The sequence below is a fragment of the Heptranchias perlo genome, chromosome 38 (assembly GCF_035084215.1).
Source record: "Heptranchias perlo isolate sHepPer1 chromosome 38, sHepPer1.hap1, whole genome shotgun sequence".
NCBI classification, from domain to species: Eukaryota; Metazoa; Chordata; class Chondrichthyes; order Hexanchiformes; family Hexanchidae; genus Heptranchias; species Heptranchias perlo.
Window position 1 is genome coordinate 21,346,542 of NC_090362.1, and position 24,247 is coordinate 21,370,788.

Here is a 24,247-nt window from a genome sequence, read left to right on the forward strand (position 1 = left end):
TTTAGAATAAACAATTTCTGTAATAACCTGTCTACAATTAAGAGTATTCTCAGAGTTTAGGGCTTCTTTGACTGCTCTATTACTACATTTCTACTGCCCTCCCTCCAGCTGGCTTTGTCAAATCACCCTTGTCAGAAACTAAGCTGACAGGAGACACCTTTGAGCTGTACTGTGATGTGGTAGGGAACCCCACACCAGAGATCCAGTGGTGGTACGGTGAGGTCAACAGGGGCGACTCGTTCATACAACTGTGGGATGGTGCTCGGAAGCGACGGGTTTCAATAAACACGGCTTACGGCAGCAATGGAGTGAGTGTGCTGCGTGTCACTAGGTTGGGCCTGGAAGATACGGGGACTTACGAGTGCAGGGTCAGCAACGACCCCAGACGGAACGACCTCCGACAAAATCCAGCCATTACCTGGATACGAGCCCAGGCCACTGTTGCCATCCTACCAAGTGAGTACTACATATAGTGGTACCATAGTAGATCCTACTGGTCAACGAGACCTTGCTCCTTTCCTGTTGTCTTTTTTTAGTGTTCCCTGCTACCCTTCTCCATTTACAATGTTGTAGACCTGCACTCCCCTTCAGTAGTCCAGAAATGCCTGGAATATTGCACCTTGTCTCGCCTATCCTCATGATGCCTCCAGCTTGTGCAGCTCAACTCCTTCTGTTAGAAAAAAAACCCAGTATTCAAGCCATATTGCTCTGGTGCCTAGTTCAACATTAACCATGTAGTATGTATTGTAATGTGTCTGACCTGTAAACCCCTTCCCTTCCAAGTAAACCCCCACTTTCCCCATGAATATTGTGAGCCCTGTAGTTTGAGAAGTTTTATTTTATCGATCTGTGTATTGAGCCTTTTAGTGTGTTTGAAATGCAAACCTAACCAGATCCATTTTCTTTTGAAGCAGCCAAGGCCAGCAACTAGAGTGCTGATGAATGTCTGCGTGGGTGTGCGGGAGAGGTTTTATTTTTACCTACTATGTGCTGGATGTGGGACAGATGGCATAGCGAACTGCAAAGTGAGGTGCTCTGAATGCTAATGGGTTTCTTGTGGCTACGGGGGCAGAAAAAATGTTGCAGTAACATGGTTTTGAAAATAATAGCCGAGGACTAGCATTGATCGGACCTAGTCTACTCACTATCCAAGTAATAGAATATTAAATGTTGTATAGGTGAGTAAAAATTATTGAGACCACAGTTAAATGCAGTTTCACTGTATAATTAATTTAATAATCACAATATTGGTATCTTCAATGACTGGTTTGAAGCTCTTTAATTTTAATCTCTCTTTCTACAACCTGAGGACAAAATGAATAAAGCTGGACAGAAATAGATAAGAGTTTGGACTAAGACCATAATTTTGAAAGCATTTGGAAATCCATGTTAGTCTGATCTAACCAGCAAGCTCTGTCAAACATTTCATGGTTTGCAAAAAAAAATTGCACCAAAAAAATGTACTAAAAGTTGTGTTGTACCTTGCTGAAAAAAGTACCTTCCACGCGTTGTAGCCAGCCGTATTGATGTGCTACAAATTGTAATTTTTATTTCATTTGCCTGGTATAAAAAGCCTGCAACTAATCTGCCACATCACGCTCTGTCTCTCCAGTTAAGCAACTGGCTTGAGACCACCCAATGTAGAACCTCTTCTAAGAGAAAAAAATAAAATTGCATATTGCAATGTTGGCAGACATGTTGCTGAATTAACACCACTGGGGCAAACTACTGACTCAATAATAACCCTTTTGAGCCAGTACCCACAACAACTCATAGCATTATACTCACCATGGAAACACAGCGCTGAAAATTTTAAACAGATCACAAAAAACAAAGATATTATTGTTCTTGTACCTTTTTAAGTTAAGGAAAAAATGGGGGTTACTGATTGTTTGTGGAACTTAAATGCTATTCACATTTTATTGTATATTGTGTCAAGATTTCTGAAACTACCTGCTTGTTCAGGTTGCTATATATCTTTTACTCCTACTTATTAACAGTTGTGGTCTAGTCTCAAAGCACTTTTCATTACCTGAGAGCTCAGTGAACATCCTCTATCCACATTATCCTTCAACAAATTTAGAGCTTAGGTTCAGGATTCAAAAATCCAATTGTTCCATGAAAATAATAGGAGTTGCATCAAAGAAGCCCATTTTTTAAATTGTATTTTTTCCATTTTAATTTTTCTATTTAAAGTATTTATGGCTGTGGCCAGACTACCACTTTCATTGCGATATACAGCACTTTAGGGTGCACATCAATGCAGAAGTCTCAGTCTAACCCAAGAGACGTAATAAAGCCATCAGGCGTCTCCAGTACTTTCTCACGGTTTGTGTTTGCTCCTAGTGCGATTATAACGATAATAATCTAAGATTTAAGCGCAGCTTAACTGAAGCTCACACTGCAAAGGGAAACCTTTGTGCTGCAGACCAGTGAGCCTCGCCTGCTTTTAAAGGCACTACGTAGTAGGCTACAATTATGTTCTTAATTTAGCAGATAATGCTGCCCGGTAAGCTTTGTACTTTTCAGAATAGAAAGTACATAGGTTAATGCCTGCATTTAAAACAGTGAACAGAGAAATGTCATACAAATGCATTAAACATTTATCCACCAATGTTGCCAACAGTGATTTCTAGCCTTGTTTTTTTTAAGGGTCGATTAGACTTTTGGAAATTAATTGTTGCATCTCTTGCAGAGATTGCTTTAATCCTTTGTTTTTCAGTAGTATTGGTAAGTTGCTTAATATTATCTAAAATAGGAAGGAGAACACAGCCTTTTGGAATGGTGAGTAGACATTGAAGACAGTGATCCCGTTATTGAAAATTCTCTCTTTCCCACCCCTCGTCTCTTACTCCCCAGACCCCAGATTACAACACACAGTAACTGTACTCTTTTTATATTATTCACCTCTTCTGTCCCAAAAGTCACATCAGATCTTTAGATTTGTGCCCTGCGCTAGTATCTTCCTTACTGTGGTAGTCTGTCTCGTCTGAATTTTAATGGGATCATGTCTTTCAAATACAATGCCCATAATGTCTATTTTTAATTGTTTCCAGTAGATCATGAGACAAATACAGTATCTTTTTTTCTTGGTCAATTGAGGCTGAGATTCAGAAATATAAAAAAGCCCAATTTGTATAGAGTTGTCAGGAATTGTAGTCTTTTTAAATAAGGAAATACTTTCTGGAGTGTCAACGTGAAGATATCATGTGGCTTTCAGACTTTTCAGTCAGTTATCCAAAGGAAAAAGAATGTTTAGTATACAGCAAAATAATTTTTTTTTGAAAATAAACAAATAAAGAAAAGAATATAGGATGCAGAACTATTAAGGCACCGTGCTCAAGAGACATGATACGGGAATGAGTGAAAATCAGATCTTGTGCTCTCTTTGTCTCAGTTTAGTTGCTTTGGACAACTCCATAGATGAGAGGAAGGGAAAAATATTTTGAACATTTTATTCAGTGTTGAATTAACTTCTTTTGAAGGCACAGTATAGTTCAAAGAAAACATTTAGGAAGTTTAACTTCCATATTTTCAAAGCCCAGCCTGTTGAGAACCAAAAGAGATACTGTTTGTCTAAAACGTGAATAATCAGAATTAGGATGTGTGGTTTGCAGTACTTTGCAGTCCGTTATGATGCCTGCCATGCAGTCCAGTAAAAATATCAAATGAGATAATGAACTGAGCTATAAAGCTGCCATGAATTATTTTTTTAAAAATATCATTTTATTTTGCAATGGTGTGTTTATCTTTGTGTTTATCTTTGTGTTTAATTTTGACCCTTTCAAGAAAACACCAACAAAATAAACAGCTTAAGTGCAAGTGGTGACCTCTTCAGTACAGCTTTGGGCTGTTGGTGCTACGCAGACTTTGGTTCTTGCAATTTTTTTTCTTGGTGCTGTCAACGGGTGCAGAATGTTCATTTTTCAATTTGCCTTTTTTAAGAAAAAAACTTTGTCCTGTACCACCATTCTATTTTCTTATTGAAAACAGCTGATGGCACAGTCGGAAGAAAATAGCAGAAATTTTGCGAAGCGGAAATAGGAAAGTTACAAGAATCTTTTTTCATGAAAAGGGTGATTAGAATTCAAAATGCATTACCGCAGTAGCTATTGATAACATTTAAGAAGAATTTAGATGGAAGACCTGAAAAATATTGAAGGCTATGGGGAAAGAATGAGGGGAAATTGGATTAGAGTAGTTAGATCCAAAGTAGAACCAGCACAGGCATGATATACTGAATAGCCTCATCTACTGTAATTATATATTCACAGCGCTGTTCTGCCTGTCATGAGCAGTATCTGTGACCAGTTAACACTCTCTTTGTTGCTACAAGTGAAGCTGGTACTATATTGGGGCGGCAAGTAAAATGAGTATACATACGGCTAATGTGAAGGGGCAACTTTCATTGATAAACTCTGGGCGATTCAGTGATCATAATTTCAACTGTTTGGGATAGATTGGCTATCTCGCACCATCAGACTCAGTAACTCCATGTGTCAGAAATCAAAAAAATACAACATTTAGATTTAATAGTTTTTGGAAAGAAGTATTGATGGTGAGAGCTGAGATTAGAAGTACATCAAGTTACAACGAAACTACAGCACAGAAACAGGACATTCTGTCCACTGGTCTATGGTGGCTTTTACGCTCCACACGAGCCTCGTCCCTCCCTACTTCACCTAACCCTACCAAGATACCCCTCTATTCCTTTCTCCCTCATGTGCTTATCCAGCTTCCCCTTAAATGCATCTATGCTATTTTCCTCAACTACTGCTTGTGGTAGCGTATTCCATTGTTTGGTAAAAAAGTTTCTCCTGAATTCCCCATTGGATTTATTAGTGACTATTTTATATTTGTGACCTTTAGTTTTGGACTCCCTCCACAAGTGGAAACATTTTCTCTACATCTATCCTTTAACCTTCGTTGCTACTTTTAGTTATTTGTGTATCTGTTCCCCTAAATCCCTTTGCTCCTCTATCCCATTTAGACTCTTATTATCCAAGCAGTATGTGGCATCCTTATTGTCCCAACCAAAATGCACCACCTCACAGTTGTCTATATTGAAATTCATTTGCCAATTACACACCCATTCTGCAAGTTTATTAATATCTTCTTGCATTTTCACGCATTCTTCCTTTTTATTAACTACACCCACCCAATTTGGTGTCGTTCACAAATTTTGAAATTGTACTTCCGATTCCCAAATCCAAATTGTTGATGTAAATTGTGAATAACAGTGGTCCCAGCACCGATCCCTGTGGAACCTTCCAACCTTTTGCCAGTCTGAGTAGCTACCCTTAACCCCTACTCTCTGTTTTCTGTTTTGTAGCCAACTTGCTATCCATTCTGCTACCTGTCCTCTGACTCAACATGCTCTGACCTTAGCCATGAGTCTACAATGCGGTATCATATTAAAGGCCTTTTGAAAATCCAAATATATTAAATCTACTGCATTACCCTTATCTACTCTTTCTGTTACTTCTTCAAAAATTCAATAAGGTTAGTCAAGCATGACTTTCCCTTCTGAAATCCATGCTGCCTATGCTTTATTATATTTTCGTTCTCCAGATGTCTTTCTGTTACATCTTTGAATAAAGATTCCATTATCTTTCCTACCACTGACAAGCTAACTGGCCTATAGCTCCCTGGACTTGTTCTACCTCCCTTTTTAAATATGGAATAACATTAGCTGTCTGCCAGTCCTCTGACACTATTCTTTTTTAGTGAATTTTTAGTGTATCTGTAATAGAGCCTCTGCTACCTCCTCCCTAACTTCTTTTAATACTCGTGGATGCAAGCCATCCTGACCAGGGGTCTTATCCTTCCTAAGTAGGATAAATTGTCTATATATTTTCATGTGAATAAAGAGGAATCTAATTATTTTGCAGGGCAGACTTTTCTGGGCATGAGCCATTAAAAAATATGTAAGCATTTACACATGCTTTAGTGTTTGTAGTTCAAGATTCTGGGAAATTTGCAGGGAGAATCCATTAATAGCTAAACAAATTGAACCTTTTTGATGTAACTGAACTAAATTCCAACGTGAATCTCACTGTTCAACTAGGCATTCAAAAATATCTTGCATTGTGACTGCTCCACTTATAATTTGCTAAGAGGCCTAAGCAGACAAAAATGGGTGCGAAGCCAAAGGATATTAGAAGGATGAACAGAAGCTTTGTCATAGATGAGTTTTAAGAAGGAGAGGTTTAGGGAGGGAATTCCAGAGTATGGAGCCCAGTTAGTTGAAGACACGTCTCCCACGGTGGGGAGGGGAGTTGGATATGCACAAGAGGGTAAAGTTGGAGGAGCTGAGATTTCAGGGGTGGGGTTGTAGGGCTGGAGAAGGTTACAGAGAAAGGGAAGGGCAAGGCTATGAAATAATTTAAATGGATGAGAATTTTAAATCTGAGATGTTGGGAGACTGGGAGCCAATGTAGCTCAGCAAGGGCAGGAATGATGAGTGAGTGGGACTTGATGCAGGATAAGATACAGGCAGCAGAGTTTTGGTAGCATGCAGAGCTGAAGTTTATGGCAGGTGGAGGATGAGAGGCCAGCCAGTAGTGCATTGGTATAGTTGCCTCTGGATGTGACTAAGACGTGGATAAAAGTTGGGACAGCAGACGTGCTGAGGTAACGGTGGAGGTGGGATATGGAGACGGAAGTAAGTGGTCTTTGTGATGGAGAGGATATACGGTCAGAAGCTCCGCCCAGGTCCTATTATTCGACCCAGAGCTGAGATTCTGATCCCCACCTGTTTAAAGTCACAAAGGGAAATTGTTAACTAAAGAGACACAGCTCCAGATTAGAAAAATAATGCATCATGCATTAAATGGCATGTTGGTCCTGCCATTAAACATCTGACTTGTCATGAGCAACGCCATGGGAGATTCACTAGTGTATATATAAGAAGTCTTGAGTTTCGCTCATGACTGGCACACTTTCTTACAGATGCAAAACAGTCTTGGAGGAAGCAAGCCAGTTATTGACCTAGATCCTCAAATTTACAAGCAATTTGCTAAACTGTAATGCACCTGAGAAATTTACAAGTTAATTTGTTTAATTTACAGTTAATCGGGTTCACACAGGGAGTACCTGAGCATTGGCTTTAAAGGGACAGTGGAAGTTGGTAGCTAAACACACGGGCAGCAGGTCAGATTAACAATCAAGCCATGCTGCAGACCCCAGACGACCTGTGAGCAACCCCATAGCAAACTGATATGATAAAATATTTTTTAGACTTGTTAAATAATTTGGATCTGGCTACAAACCCCTCCCAGTTCCATTACTGATATGAAAGTGAAAAAAATCCCTGTGGATTGATAACAGGTAATTCGCGCATCTGTTAGCAAGATTTTGATGCTTATTGAGTACACCTTGCTAGTTAGGTATTGCTCATGTGTACATTCTTCCCATCCCATATCCTTTTTGTTACAACTGTTTGTATCTCAATTGATTTGATCATTTAATGTTCCATTTTTCCATTAATTGTAATTAATGTCTGGTGTTCAGTAAACCAGTTTCTCTCCTGCTACTTGATAAAATCTACCTAGAGTCCCCAATCAAAACCAGACAGATTATATTAATATTTCACGTAACCCTTTTGAGAACCAGAGGGATTTTGCAACCAAATAGGGACGAGTGAATTAACCAATATGTATACATTTCTCGTTATTTATATGAGCCACAGAAAGGGACTGCAAATCTCATAAATGGAATTGTACTTATTGAAAGTGCACATTCTCTGCTCATGGGTTAACTTATTAGCACTCGGGCCAACAGTAAATTTAGCATCTATAGAATAGTCTGTTCCCATCTGGACATTGTCTTTATAATCACATTTCAGCATTGGTAAGTGGAGACTTGGCTAGCAGCTAAGGATAGCATGGCATGATGTGATGATGCCAGTGTTTACCATGGGTGCCATTTACGTCAGCATTTTTACAAAACAAATCTTTACTAGATTTGAAGCCAGATAGAAGGATAGCAAACCACCTTGAAATGTAAGCTTTCTAAATTTTCACCTAAACTTGCAGCAGGAAGTCTGTCAGTCATTTGAACTATTTCCAAACTCCTGGTAATATTGAACTCTAGGGAGCATACAGCACTTTAGTGTTTTTGTAGCAAAAAAAACTTAAGCGTTTGATACGTGCTAATATTTAGCGGTGGATGCAGTATTTATCAGCTGTCGGTTTACAGTATGTTAATAGTGACTCTGTAAGAAACTAATATGGCAATGCATTGAAAGAAAGTTGTATTTCCAAGTGGCTGGTGACTTTGAGAATTGGTTGCATTTGTTTTATGCCTCGTGCCAATATTACATTCACTAACAATTTGATTTTGCTCTGTGTATTTCAGAGCCAAAGATCAATTCATCTGAAGACGTTCTTTTAATACCTTCAAATCCAGCCATCTTCCTATATTGTAACCTGACCTTGGCACCAACTCCCTGCAATGGCAGTTATTGGATGAAAGACGGAGAAGAGATTTCTGGGACCAGGAATTCTTCTGCTACAGACAGCACAGAGCTCAAGTGAGAACTACGTGACTTTAGGACTACGCAACCAATTAGGGTGGAATTTTGGAAATGAAGGAATGACTAAATAATCAAACTTTCTCAAATACCTCTGGGTGTCAGAGAAGTTATGAGAGCCTTCCCTTAAGTAAAATGGGGTAGATTCTATGATTGGATTCATTATACAGTGTCTGGAAGGTGCAGGTTTGATTGATGGAATGGCAGTTCACACAAACATATGAAAATGACAGGCAGAAAAAGACCAGCTGGTCCATCAAGCCTGTCCCATTCCATTTTTTAAAATTTCATTCAGCTATTGTTTTCAACTGCAAATGATGCCCTTTTGGGCAATCTGAGATGAAAGACAGAAATGTGCTTTACTACTATCATAAATGGTGCTAAAATGCAAGTGAGTTACCTCTTAAAAAGCATTGTTGCTAATGACCTGACCGGGTGAGGCTTTCTCTCTTTTTATTCATTCTCGGGATATGAGCGTCATTAGCAAGGCCAGAATTTATTGCCCATCTCAAGAGAAGGTGGTGATGAGCCGTCTTCTTGAACCGTGGCAGTCCGTGCAGTGAAGGTTCTCCTCCTGCCCTGCAGTGTGATAATTGTGTTTATTGTCACAGGCATATTTTCCATCACTGGAAGAAGTTTTAGAAACTGAAAAACAACCTGATACTGGGTACAAAAGTAAATATTAAACCATAGTAAACTAAATAATTTAAAGTTCTCGTTTTCTCAATATTTGTCAATTTAAAAAAAACTTTTGGAACTGAATAAAGTGAGGAGGAACTATTTTATTAATATACAATGATTTTTGTCAACAATTGAAGGGTATCAAGGCTTTAGTTTATAAATTATTGCACATCTGATTGAGTTGGTCCTTTAGGAATTTAAGTCTTGTTTCTAGGTTGTTTTTAAAGAGTTCTCCCTCAGATTTGCTATAAATAAAATCTTCTATACCAGAAAACTGTCCCGAGCACTCCTGTGTGCCATCTGTATTATGTCCTAACGCTTGAGGATTGTATGTTTACTTTAGTGACTATATCTAGCACCAGTATATACACTGTAACTGGTGGGGGAGAAAGAGAGAGGGATTGTGATACTGGCTGAGTTCATTGTCTCTAATGGGTTAATTTTTGCTGTCCCCATATCCATTGTTTCCTGATGGTGATGAGTCCTAATGGGGTATATTTCCATAGCTGACCCTCTAGTATTTTGTCCAAGTGGCTGTACTTCATGTTTGAGTTTAGTGAATGGGTGGACTGGTTTGACCTTGGGCCCATTGCAGTTGAACCAGATCACGTGTTTGCTTGAGATCGACATATGCACTTCTAGTAGAGAGTCAATTATTGAAAATCAAGAGTTGGAATCCTGATAGGTTTTTGTTTCCCCTCCCTATTCTGGGGACGCTAAGGTCAATTGTAGCGCCACTCGATTGAGAACAAGCCAGCTCAACCCAAGCCAGGGATGTAACAAGAGACCTTCCTTGTCTACACAGCTTTGTACTGCAATACAGTCACCCTCTGATCATTGGGGAGCTACTGTAGCATCTTAACACACAACTTCTCGACTCTGAAAAATCTACAGTACGTTGCACATCAAATTGCTTTTTAAAAGTTGTGGGTTAACTTAAAATTGAAAACACTGGTTGCTAGGTCTGCAGCACGTCCACTTAGAGGCTGTGTATAAACAGACGGAATCTCGAATGGCCTGGAAAATGTTGGCCGTGAGGTTTGATTAAAAATAGCAACAGAACTCGGTGCATAGCTTGGTTTTAAACATATCCCACGTTCTGAAGTGGCTTGAAATTTTGAACAATCTCTTATTTGTGATTTCTGTTTTAAAAACTAAGGAGCACTGTTATTATCCATGATGTGCAGTTATTACCAGACACTAAATGTATCTTTTAATAGAAATATTATAATTTTATGTTTACCACAATTGAAAGACTTAATTTATCCAATCTTGTAACCTCTGTCCAAAAATAGTTTTGTTTTATCTTTTTCTCTTTGAAATTCAGGATTCTCAAACCTAAAACTGATAATTCTGGAGAGTATCACTGTGTCTTCACGTTTGAAAATTCCCCTTCAGCCAATGCCTCCATTGACATCAAAGGTAAGCACTGTCTCTTTGCAGGGGCTTGTAAGTGTTCACCCATCACCCCTGTGCTTGCGAACCTACATTGGCTCTTGGTTCATCAACGCTTCGATTATAAAATTCTCATCTTCGTGTTCAAATCGCTCCCTATCTCTGTAACTTCCTCAAGCTCTACAACCCTCCGAGATCTCTGCGTTCCTCCAATTCTGGCATCTTGTGCATCCCCCGCCCCCCCCACCCCCACCTTCCTTTGCCCCACCCCCACCTTCCTTTGCCCCACCATTGGCAACCGTGCCTTTAGCTGCCTAGGCCCTAAGCTACTTCTTTGAACAAGATTTTGGTTACCTGTCCTAATGTCTCCTCCTTTAGCTTGGTGTCAGTTTATGTCTGATTATGCTCCTTTAAAGTGCAGTGGAAAGTTTTACTGCATTAAAGATGCTATATGAATGCAAGTAGTTGTTCATTCAGTAATTCGTCACAAATTTGTATTTTAGATATTGAAAAATGGGTAAGATAGTATAGTAGTTATAGTACTGAATCTCTGGCAACCCATAGATCACGAGTTCAAATCCCACTATAGCAAGTTGCGAAATTGAAACTGGTAATTTGTAAACTGTGGAAAAAATAACAATGAAAGCTGCCGGGTTTTAGGTTATTAACACACTGGTCCCCCAGTCGAGCCTACACGTGATAATCGTTCACACAACATGATTGGGTCCTGATGCCCTCTGACGCAGTCCAGCAAGCCACTCGATTGCATTAACTATTGTATCCACAAGTGGACAGTAAATGCATCCACATATTGAATGTTATACATTCAAGGCTGAGATGGATAGATTTTTGGACTCTAGGGGAATCAAGGGATATGGGGATTGAGCAGGAAAGTGGAGTTGAAGTCACTGGTGGGATCATAATCCAGGACAAAATTAATTGTCACTTGGAAGAACATGGGTTAATAAATGACAGCCAACACATTTTTTTAAAGGCAAATCGTGTCTGACAAATCTGAGTTTTTTGATGAAATAACAGAGATGGCTAATGAAGATAATGCGGTTGATGTGACTATGGACTTTCAGAAGGCCAAGCCTTAAACTAAGTTTTCTTTTATTCGTTCATGGGATGTGGGCGTCGGTGGCAAGGCCGGCATTTATTGCCCATCACTAATTGCCCTTGAGAAGGTGGTGGTGAGCCGCCTTCTTGAACCGCTGCAGTCCGTGTGGTGAAGGTTCTCCCACAGTGCTGTTAGGAAGGGAGTTCCAGGATTTTGACCCAGCGACGATGAAGGAACGGTGATATATTTCCAAGTCGGGATGGTGTGTGACTTGGAGGGGAACGTGCAGGTGGTGTTGTTCCCATGTGCCTGCTGCTCTTGTCCTTCTAGGTGGTAGAGGGCGCGGGTTTGGGAGGTGCTGCCGAAGAAGCCTTGGTGAGTTGCTACAGTGCATCCTGTGGATGGTACACACTGCAGCCACAGTGCGCCGGTGGTGAAGGGAATCTTCAAGATCTTTTCCAGAGCCTGTACATTCCCCACCATGTGAGGAGACCAAAATCGGACACCGTATTCTAGATGTGACCTGACTAAAGCTCTGTACAAAGAAAGGGTAACGTTTCGTGTTTAATATTTAATTGTTCTGGCAATATATCCTATCACCCTATTTGCTTTCACAATATTTCCATGGCATTGGTCATGGACTTTCAATGACTCATGCCCAGGTCCTTCTACTCAGCAACCTTGAGCACGCAACCCTACATGATGTATATGTGCCCCCCACCCGACGTAGACACGCCCCCTACCCAAGTCCATCATGCTGCATTTGTCTACATTAAGATACATCATTAATTTCCAATATTTATGCCTTTTTTCCGGAATTTCCAAGGATCTTCCCATAAACTTTATATATTGTGTCAAATTCCCCTCAGATAATGAAGCAGTCCGTGCCCGCATGAAGCAAGACCTGGACAACATCCAGGCTTGGGCTGATAAGTGGCAAGTTACATTCGTGCCAGACAAGTGCCAGGCAATGACCATCTCCAACAAGAGAGAGATTAACCACCTCCCCTTGATGTTAAACGGCATTACCATCGCCGAATCCCCCACCATCAACATCCTGGGGGTCACCATTGACCAGAATTTAACTGGACCAGCCATATAAATACTGTGGCTACAAGAGCAGGTCAGAGGCTGGGTATTCTGCGGCGAGTGACTCACCTCCTGACTCCCCAAAGCCTTTCCACCATCTACTAGGCATAAGTCAGGTGTGTGATGGAATACTCTGCACTTGCCTGGATGAGTGCAGCTCCAACAACACTCAAGAAGCTCGACACCATCCACGGCAAAGCAGCCCGCTTGATTGGCACCCTATCCACCACCCTAAACATTCACTCCCTTCACCACCGGTGCACAGTGGCTGCAGTGTGTACCATCCACAGGATGCACTGCAGCAACTCACCAAGGCTTCTTCGACAGCACCTCCCAAACCCGCGACCTCTACCACCTAGAAGGCCAAGGGCAGCAGGTACATGGGAACAACACCACCTGCACGTTCCCCTCCAAGTCATACACCATCCCGACTTGGAAATATATCGCCGTCCCTTCATCGTCGCTGGGTCAAAATCCTGGAACTCCCTTCCTAACAGCACTGTGGGAGAACCTTCACCATACGGACTGCAGCGGTTCAAGGCGGCGGCTCACCACCACCTTCTCAAGGGCAATTAAGGATGGGCAATAAATGCTGGCCTTGCCAGCGACGCCCACATCCCATGAACGAATAAAAAATGTATATAATGGAGTGCTATGAGCTCTTGTTGAACAAGATATTATCAGTCATTTTCTTCACCTGTGGAATGTTTACTTGATGATGGCCCTGTTATGGGATGGATCCCGGATCCCAGCTCCCAGTGGCAGGCCGACCCTCTCAAAGTCCCACCAATTAGCCAGTCCAGCTGGTCAATCGCTAACAGTGCCCTGGAGTACTGTGGATTTGTTTGGTTCAGGGTTCAGATTACCAAGTTTGCTACAGTGGGTCGTATGCTATATTGTGTTGACTTGCTTTCAAATTTCCACTTCCAGATATGTCAACTTGGTGCTGCCTCAACCATAGAGGTACTGCTATCCATCACTTGCACCCTCTGGAAGGAGGATAGTCACTTGTCTGTTGTTACACAGCTGACAACTGTGCATTTGAGCCCTCAATAGATGGACAGCTTGATACTAAGGGTTCCTCGTGAGCAGCACAGCACCATAAAATGTGACAGTGTTTGCCACCATCGGGCATTGCCACTACCTTCCTGACCACAGTATGGTCATACACCCTAGCCCATCAAACAGTTTAAAGAAGTGCGTTTCACAAAATAGTTCCAGTTTTTAGAAATATTTTGAGTTTCTCACTTATATTGTCATGCTGCATACAGCCTCTCCCTAATTCAGGATATGCCCTTGTTTTCTTTTGGGGAAAATATCTGAACTCATTCTGTCTTGTAAAAGAATAAACTTAAGCTATACCTGTCCACCCATTGCCACTCCTTTGAAAGAAGAATGAATCTTATCAAATAATATACTAAACGTTACCATTCTACCTATTTAGTTACCAACTCTTTCATCTCCTGGTATTTTTCCCTTCCTTGTTTACTACAGACCCTCGGGGAGGTATTTTACAGGGGATCTTCCAATCACCCACTGTAACTTTGGCAGAAGATCAGCAGAAACCGGTGGAACAGAAAGTGGTGTAAGCAGTTGTTCCCGTGCCATTTCTCCAGAGATTCAGCCGAAGTAACAGCAGTAGATTGGGAGAACCCATGCGGAAATTCCAAACGCTTGTGTTCAGAGACCAGTTCTAAAGTTTGTTCTAAATTATTGAAGGCTTGACCCCAACCAGATTGTTCCATTTTGCAACATTGTTCACAGTGCTTAACCTTGTTACTGCTATTACAAGGCTCTGTATGCTTACTCTGAAGTGTCGTCTTCATCAGTAGAGCAATGCAAACTTCAGTAAAATGTGAGCTACTTGGTCTGGTCCAATTAATTTATAATAAAAAGCACTGCCTAAAAAATATATTCTTGAATAAAAGAGCTCTGGTTATCAGTGTAATAATGAGAGCACTATATTGATGATTTGCTGTGTGGCTTATGCATAGTACATGTAACCAAAATGTATGGTGTTTTACCTTTTCTTTAGGATTAGAACTGATGGCCACTTTTGCCATTCACAGGTGCAAATGCTCCTCCCTTAAATCAAATTAGAACACATTTTCTATTTGTCAGTATTTGTGGTTTCTACTTTGGCATCAGAATTTGAAACCCCCAACTACAGAACATCAGGATAATGTCCCTGGGATTTGGTTTCCTTTAGATATTTGACCTCTTGATTGCTGAAGCCTTTGTGTTCAGAGTTAATTGTACTGTTTTCATATTTATCTACAACATAGTACTTAAGTGATTAAAATACGTAGAACTTTGATCATTCAAGAAAATTGCACTGATTTATTTTTGTTCAGGACATAATGAAAAGTTGATGCATGACTAAAGGGTAACCAGTGAATTTAAGCTTACTTTACAAAATTGAAAGTGAACATGAAGCAAGAATTATTTCATTTTTTGTTTTCAAAATTGGCTCCCAGTGCTGAAAACATGATTTACAGTGATTTTTTTTGTTAACTGGTCTCGGACAATAACCATTTATAGCTAGCAGTTTTTCATTACATATTGCAGATTGCGGAGCTAGTCCTTTTATGTAGCCTGGTCAGTCATTTTAAGTACTGCAGTGTCGGGTTGGGCTCATATTTGGTGTGTTGCTGACAGAGAATTATGCTTCAGCTACTTGCATTTATGTGGAGCAGAGGAGATGAAGAAAGTTCTTGGTCACAGATTGCAGATGTTATTTATAATATATTACATACGCAAGTTTGGACTTTAATTCAGTGTCTTCAGAGCCTCATTATAAGTAATGTGCAAAACAATTCTTGCTCTTGATTAGGGAGAAGGATGTTACGGTATATACTTTTTAAATTTATAAAACCATTTCTGGTCTATTAATTTTAAAGCCAGGAGATTGATGATATTCTTCTAATGTGAGGAATATTGCTGGTTTGAAAATTGCAGTAATGTAGCTGTGGAAGAAACCTGTCCTTCTTCCTTCATTTGCCCTTCAAGTTTTTCTCTTGCTGCTTGTAATTCGAAGCCCTCAGTGACAGATGGCAGTTGCATGATGTTGATAACTAAGCTGTTGAATCCGGTTTCTGCCGTGCACGATGAGGAATGCTTTCTTGCCTCCTGCCATTTTGCTGCTGTGATGTTGCTTTAAGTAATTCGCTCCCAGTCAAACTGTGATATACATTCTTGCCTTAAGCAAAGAAAAAACAAAACAATATTACTGCTGTATTTAAACATTTAAGAATAACACAATAGCTGTATTAGAGGCTAACTAAGGCTGTCCTGAAGGATAGGAGACTTATTTTCTCTGGCCTCTCCTATCATACAAAACCACTGCTGGGTATGAAAATCTTGATTGGTAGAGGTGCTTTCTATAGTGGAGTCAATGTATATGTGAGCGACATGCTCACATTGTTTGTGTTTAAATTTTAAATCTCATGGGTGCAGCTATTTCATTTCTGATTTTTGGTCAAATATATGGTTTTCCATCAAACAGATGGACTCTGAATTTAATAGTATAGTCAAGAATATTTTGTTATGGTTTAAGTGTAAAGCCTCTGCATTTTCTTGGCTCTCTTACTAAGATTAATTTTTCCATTTGCGCTTGTATATCTAGTAAATGTAATTTCACTTTTTAAAAAAAAATCACATCTTTAATCTAGAGGCTTTGGTTAAGCATTTAGTGGTTGCTGCATAACCTGATCATATAAACTTCCTTTGTGGATGTAGTATCCGCAGAATATTCACCATATAACCATATACTAACTGATGTAGGGTACTGTAGCCTAATCTTTATGGTACTAGCAATGCAGAGGTCGTGCTTTCAAATTCCATCACAGTAAGTTGTGAAATTGAATTTAGTGCATGTGGTAATAACATGGGTCAGTACCAAGAATAAAAATGACCATGAATGTTGCTGGATTGTCATAAAAACCACTGGGTCACCAATTTCCTTCAGGGAAGCAAACCTGCCAAATGTAGCCAGTTTGCCTACATGTGACTCTAGTCCCATGCTATGGGATTAACTCCTATGGATGGACAATAAGTCCAGCCTTGCTAGTGTTGCTCACATCCCAGGAACAAAATATTTTTAAAACCCTGGTCTAGAATTGCACTTGCCTACACCATTTGAATGTTGCAGTAGACTAATGTCAGTGATGAGAAATCATCAATTTAAAATTGTCAGAGGTTAGGAGAAATTTCTTTACTCAGGGTTGTTGGAACATGGAGTGATTTGAGTCAGAGATCATTGGATCTTTTAAAGGAAAATTAGATAAATATAAAACAGAGGAGGATACGGGGCAGTGGGATTAGTTTTGCATTACTCCAGCAAAGAGCCAAAAGGCCCCCCTGTATCGTTAACCTGTGCTTTTTTCTGTGGTGCTGCATTTTTCCTGGCTGCTCTCGAATAAAAGGCAAGGTATAGTAAACTGCCGAAAGGGATAAAGTTCAGAGATCCATTGAGACCCTTGAACTGAATAGTGAGCGGCATTTACCTGTATAAATGATGAACATCATGCATGTTATTGCAAATAATAACCAATAATTTAATTACATTTTACAGCGAGGTGCTTCAGGGAAAGGTCTGCATGGATTAGTTGAAATACTGAAAGCAGTGAGACTATAGCAAAAACTAAAAGCACCATACTGCAATTGTATAAAGCCTCGCAGTAGAATACTGCGTGCAGTTTTGGTCCGCTCTTACGATGGGTGATTTAGAGGCTGTGGAGAAGGTCCATAGACTATTAGATTGATACCCAATGTAAAGGCCCTTGGTTACGATGAGAGACTTCAAGAACTGGGTCTTTTTACTCTAGAAAAGCATAAACTTCGAAGAGATCTTTAAAATAATAAAAAGACTACACTCTGACCATGTGGATAGACTATTTGAGGTTGGTGGGAACCAGGGAATATGCGTCTAAGTAATGTAAGCATAGAACTAGGTTAGATATCAGGGGAGTTTTCTTTTCACACAGAGTCATCAATCTTTGGAACAACTTGCTGGCACGTACAATGAGTGAGAATTTGCTGCAAGCATTCAAAAGGGAGCTGTACGAGTTCATGGCTGATATTACAGCAGACAAAAGGAAGGTGTGGGGTACTGGGCAATGTGTCTCATGGTCATTGCCGTCTCCTGGAACTTGTTTATATCGTCTTCTAGGTCCAATTGGAATTTCCCAGATTTCTGTTCCCAGAATTGGCCCAAGATTTTTCTCTCTTTGCCTCTCCCAAGGGATTATGTGGTTATTGGTGGGTGGGGAGGGCCAATGTGGCTCATGATGCTCAATTGCTCAATGATATGGGGCAGACTGGAAGCACCAACTGGTCTTTTCCTGTCTGTCATTTTCATAAGTTTGTTTGTACATTGGAGATTTTAGGTGGGAAGAAAGCTCATAACACATTCGAGAAGCCAATCCTTGAGATAATAAAAGCAAGGACTAAGGTTTTGGCAGCAGAAGAGAGAAACAGGGACTGAGACCCTTGCCTACCACCTCCCTAAAATGAAAACCTAAAGATGAGTTGTCTGTTTTTGACCAAAGGCGGGTTAATTGAACTAGACAGTTATGATACGGGTGTTTTGTTCTCGGTGCTAATTAAACGATGCATAGTTAAGGTGCTAATGGGTCCTTGGAAACTAGGCTGTGTGTGAGTACTTGCTCTGCTGTGTTCCATACAATAGTTCACATCACTGTGTCTTTAATCATGAAAGGTTGACAGCTATGACTTTAGAGGCTTTAAGTACCAGAGAATTCTCCCACAATCTTTAGTTCTGGCAGGAAATCCGAACAGCATGGATTGAATAGAGATTTGTATTATCCACATATAACCGTGCAGTTGGAAGATCTGCCAAGAAACCAACAGGGCTATTTTCTGGCCTAAAAGGGTTGTTTAATCCCTTATGGATTGATTCCGATCTTTTATATTGTTTTTAAATATTATACTGATGCAGTATTTTGCTGCGCCATTTGGCTATAAATAAATCTTAAGTAGTTTTAACATATATGGTCTGTTGTGATATTTTTGATTTTGGGAGGCAAGAGAATGTGGTAAGCACACCATAATTGGGAGTGGGTAACTGTTGATTCTGGGCACAAAATCACAAGATGTGGACAGAAATCTCAAATTAGCTTATCTGCACAGATAAAGCTGAAATGCTTAGACTGCAGTGGAGGAGGCAAGGTTTCTGATCATAGCAGATTTGGTCTGCTAATGCAAATCGTCTTTTCATCGTAAACACACGATCAAAGTGTTGGAAGAAAACTGAATCGTGACAGTGGTATTGATAAATGATTTTAAAATACAGAGGCTTGAGGGAAAAAAAATCTGGTAATTTGAATTAAACAATTTAAAGAAAAACAGCACAACCGGCATTTTTCTTTGCACAAAAAATTGAACATAATTTGAATTGATAGTAACACACTGCGTTCAAATCCGTGCAAGAAATTTAAGTTGCTCATTGAGTAGAACTTTTGTTTCAAAATTCCTTAAATTAACAATTTTGTTGCAACAACTTCTAACCTCTCAAAGGATGAGGACTAAACAAAAGAACAAAGTGCATTGGTGGGTAGGAGGGAGCACTGCAACAGACTGTAGAAGATCTGAACTGTTTGAAAAGCCGAGAAATAAAAGTACAAAATATCCAAGATGGAGACATAAACCTACTGGTGTTAAACTGGCAAGCTGCTTTGTTCAGATTGCTAAAGATGGAAAATAACTCGCCTCTAGCTATTTAGTGAGTGAATTTTCCATGCTGGAATCAGATCTATTCTACTGCTTCCTGGCTGATTTGCCATCTTACACAACAACACATATGGTGTACTGAATAAACTTGATCTTGACTCAACTGATAAAGGGAAAATGTGTTTTTGTTTTATTAGTCATTTAAGTGAACAGCTGAATTGAGTGTTTAGTCTACATTGCGACAAGATTGCTAACTGATTTTACACCTTTTGGAGGCTGGGAATTTCCACCATCAGTTAGCAGTTCCTTAAGAGTTGACGCACAATAACTTTTAAGCTGCTTCCTTCCATACCTTGGAGTATCTTGCTTTTGCTTTAATGTCAACCTCTTCCAATATTTCAGTTAATTATCTGGGTTTTTGTTCTAGCTATTCCTCAAATCACTGGTCACAAGAGGAGTGAGAATAAGAATGAGGGACAAAGTGCTCTCCTGTACTGCAAGTCTGTAGGATACCCACATCCTGTTTGGATCTGGCATAAGAAGGTGAAAGATGAATTTGTGGTGAGTTCACTGGACTGAAATTCACGCCTATCATAGGACCGTTTTCTTTCTGGTAATTTCAATTCAGCTCCTTCACTGGATAACGATGGCGTAGCTAATATTTGATATTAAAAAACTGATTTTCTGTAACTGGTGACACCATGAATCGGGGGATGTGGGTGGGGTGGAAGGAAGGGCTAGCATTGAGTATGTAAAAGTAGGATGGATGTGCAGTGTGGGTGAGGAACTGGTGGTGGTAGTCTACATATGACTTAAAGGAAGGAAGCAGTCACTGGTACATAAAGTGGGTTTAGTCAGGTGGCCTGGAAAATTTGGTGGGGGTGGCAGGGTGCGGGGGGAGAATGGTGTGTGTGTTGTCATTACTTAACCTTGGTGGACATGGTCAACTCCATAATCGAGCTATAGAGTACGAGGGTGGCTGACCAGCATGCGCTGGTCAAATGATTGACTCCCAAAACTATGCCAATCAGGATAGTACAGTTTAGGTGGGCTTGCCTAAAACCGGACAAGAAGGCCAATTTTCCTCTCTGCACCTGGACACTGGTCAGGCACAGCGTTCCTGAGGTGCACTCAGACTGACGTGACCTAAACCTGCCTGTATTTCCAGGTTCAGGTGCTCCGTGACGCAGGCCCACCCTTGGCAGGAGCTAGCGCCTGGAAGTGGCCAAAGTCGGGCAGTCATAGCTGCAGACTTGAAACCAGTAATTGCTGTTGGCTGTGGGGCCTTCTGACTACTGTCCAAACACTTGGGCTTGCCTGCTTTACAGCATCACAAGATACTTATGGATGAGGAAAACTACTTGGTTCATCTTCATTCATCCTCTCTTCCCCCCCTCCCCCATTGCTCCATCTAAAAAAAATAATTCCATTGATGTTGTATCCACCAAATGTTGATCATTCTCTGTGTGAAGCACCACCTACCCCCTGATATCAATTCTAAAATTACTCTAAACTAGTTTGGACCTTTGGCCTCTTGTCCTTCTGTCACAGTTTAATTTAAAGTAGTAATATGGATTAACCTTGTCCATACATTAACTATCTGGTATCTTTATAAGATCACCTCTCTGACACATCCTTTTCAGGCCCAAAGACCCGGTTTCTCCACTCTCCTAAAAATTCAGATCCCAGGCACTAAGGTTCAGCCTCATGCCTTTTCTACACTGCCTCCAGTGCTTGAATGTCTCCCTTATTTCTTGAAGACTAAAACTGGACACTACTCGTGCTGTGGTCTGACCAGAGCACTGTACTGCTTGGAACTGAATCCCAGTGCTCAGCAGTGGCAGTAAATGTAGCAACATATTGTAGTGAAATTCTCTGTTAGAGGGGTGAAATAGTGTGTCTCACTGCTATAAATGTACCACCTGTAAGTTCCTTTTTTTGATGATTGTGGAGTAGTTTGAGTTCCAGGTTGTTCCACATATTTACTTTAGGGGCTGTGTAAGAAGTGAACAGTGTGGGGACTGTACATAGAGAGGGCATGGGGAGGAGAAGCAAGGAAGGATAAAATTTGAATTTGACTCCACTGGCGGCTAACACTTGAATAATACCCATTTGGCTGAGGTACTGGAGATTGCTTGCTAACCAGAGATACATCCAGCAAGTCAACATTCTTAGCTACAGAGCTGGCTTTTATTGTGGAGGTGGCCAAGGAATTTGTTATGTAGTTTGTGGAATGAGTTAAGTATCAGACACCAGTTTTAAAACAACAAATTTGCTATGGTTGATGCAGAGGTTATATTTATGGGAGACTATTGGAGAGACCAGCATTGCTGATGACACGTGCTTAATGTTTTCCAACAATGCAAACTTGGGAGGAGAAATCTGCTCAACTACCCTCCTTTTATCTTAAAGGGGGTAGAAGAAAAAGTCTGTTGCAAAACCAAGGAGTTGTCATGTATTACTGCAGTGAATTGTGATTCATCAGCTGAAGGCACTTATTTCCAGATGAACCCTCATCATTCTGCAGGTTTACGATAGTTTCTTTGAAAGACTACTTCCTTTTGACCAGTATTATACAGAATGATACTAAACGCTGTGGTGCAAACTATATATTTAGCAGCTTAGGGCATCAGTACAGCTGTGGCCAAATTCCACTGTTTTCTAAATCTATATTATAAAGTGTTTGAATGTTCTTGAGGGTAGTCCTTGATGCACGTTTAGAATTTAGCTTTATTCTTCTATTCTTCTGCTCTTCTCCATTTCAAGTCTTTTCAACAAGTTGATTGAGATAAATGTTGATATGTTTTGCTGCCACCTAATTGCACTTTGTAAGCCATGTACGATAGGATGAAGTCCTACTTCCATTTAATAAAACAAATCAAAACCCACACCTCCAAGAAGAAAATAGTACGTTTCTGTCAATCTCAATTTTTTTTTCTCCTCCTCCCCCCCCCGCCCCCCTCCTCCCCGCCTCCAAATGACAGGAACTGAATAATGCTTCTGGTCGTTACTTCATCAAAAACAAAGACAACTACACAGAACTGAGTATTGAGGATCTGCACATCCAGGACGATCCTGGCGATTACTTGTGCAATGCCACGAATTACATTGGGTACCACAATGTCACCACTATCCTGCGTGTTCGTAGCCACCTAGCACCTCTCTGGCCCTTCCTAGGGCTTGTGGCAGAAATCATCATTCTGATCGTCATCATTGTTGTGTACGAGAAGCAGAAGAGACCAGACGAGGTCCCCGACGGTAAGTTTCTTTCTTCGAATAACATTTTGCTCTATTACTGCCAGCTTAACCCATTTGATACTAACGTACTAACATATTTACATGTGCTTCAAATACTGTTGTTACCAGTGTCTAGTATTAAATGGGTTAATTAGAGGAGAAATAAGGCATTCGTATCCCATTTGCAATTTTAAAAGATTATTCCTTTCTATAATATCCAATTGTTTTTCAATTGGATATACATGCTACAAGTAATCGTTATCCCTTTTGAAATTATCCCAGGGTCTGTCTGTGTCTGAGAATTTGAATCGTTTACTAACAAATAACTTCGACTTTTGTAAAGAAATAAAATGGCCACCATCACTTTTCTAAACCTTTTTTGGTTTGTTTACTCTTTACCCCATTCTTTTTATATAAAAAAAAATCTTGCTGGTGGAGCAGTGCTGAGCTGTTTTTTTATTCTTAAGAAAGCTTTTATATATTGTCACAATGACTCTGCTTGTATGAATGAATTATCAGTCGTATTCTATTGAAATCCATTGCAAACTCAGCCATTAGAATCTGGAAAATTAAGCAAGCTGCTCACGACAGTGTTGAACTTTGCCGATTCATTGTAAATGGTCCAAGCTCACGGGGGCAGTTTTCAAGGATGCTGTGAAGATATAGCCGCACTAGATGGTATTCAATTTTTAAAAAATCTTGAGACTTATTATTTAAGATCCGTTTCCTCCTGTGTCCCTCATTCCTTAACCCTCCCTCTGTCCTTTCCTGCACTTCCCCTCCTCTTTGTATGTATATATTGTATGTCTATGACTATTACTTTGTATTTGAGCTACACAGGGTGGTGAAGGCAAAGATTAAAATTTTCATTAAGGCAAAAAGTTTGATTGCTATATTTCATGACGTAGTCATGTTTGTGACCACCTTACCAGTAATTAATAACATAAGTCATAATAAGGAGCCAAATGATTATAGTCGTACCCTTTAGTGTTATACCATTAAACCGAGATGGATTGCTGCATCCGGGTAATGCTGAACAGTTTGACAAAAGTAGTTTGCGTATGTCAAGTATAAAAACTTACAGCTCTTTAATTTCACCATGTGCTATGTTGCTGATCCTTTTATTCAGCTGTGTGGATATTGAGAGTCTTGAATCTTGACAGGATCTTGGTAGCGGTTATGAGAATTAGCTTTGCATGCATTACACCTGTTAAACTTTGGAGAAACACACAGGTGTGCATATTTTGCAATGTGTAGAATGAGATTGTTACAATGCATACAAATAATTGGGCCAGGGATGTGTAACTTGTGTGCAGCCTCACTATTAATAATTGTTCATTTTGTGTGATTTGAGGTAAGACATCTTGCAGTAATAAACAGAAACATAACCATGAAAAACAAAATGATATTGGTTAAACTGAAGAAAAGGAACCAGTTTTATACCTCCATCTTAGGAGCACATGGTTTGGTATTGGCAATTTATGACCAAAGGAAATCAATGGCAAGTTTGGAAGAATCCAGAGTGGCAAAAATGGATGTGGCAAGAGAGGACCAGTGATTCC

At 40.1% G+C, this 24,247-nt stretch overlaps 1 protein-coding gene across 1 annotated transcript in view; it reads left to right on the forward strand.

Moving 5' to 3' along the window:
• The window catches only part of LOC137304848 (neuroplastin-like), a 62,384-nt gene that overhangs the window by 17,006 nt on the left and 21,131 nt on the right, over positions 1 to 24,247 (forward strand). The window contains exons 2-5 of the mRNA XM_067973641.1: positions 8,359 to 8,533; positions 10,542 to 10,636; positions 19,876 to 20,009; positions 22,433 to 22,706. Of these exons, the coding sequence (XP_067829742.1) occupies positions 8,359 to 8,533; positions 10,542 to 10,636; positions 19,876 to 20,009; positions 22,433 to 22,706 (678 nt within the window). The remainder of the gene's footprint in view (positions 1 to 8,358; positions 8,534 to 10,541; positions 10,637 to 19,875; positions 20,010 to 22,432; positions 22,707 to 24,247) is intronic.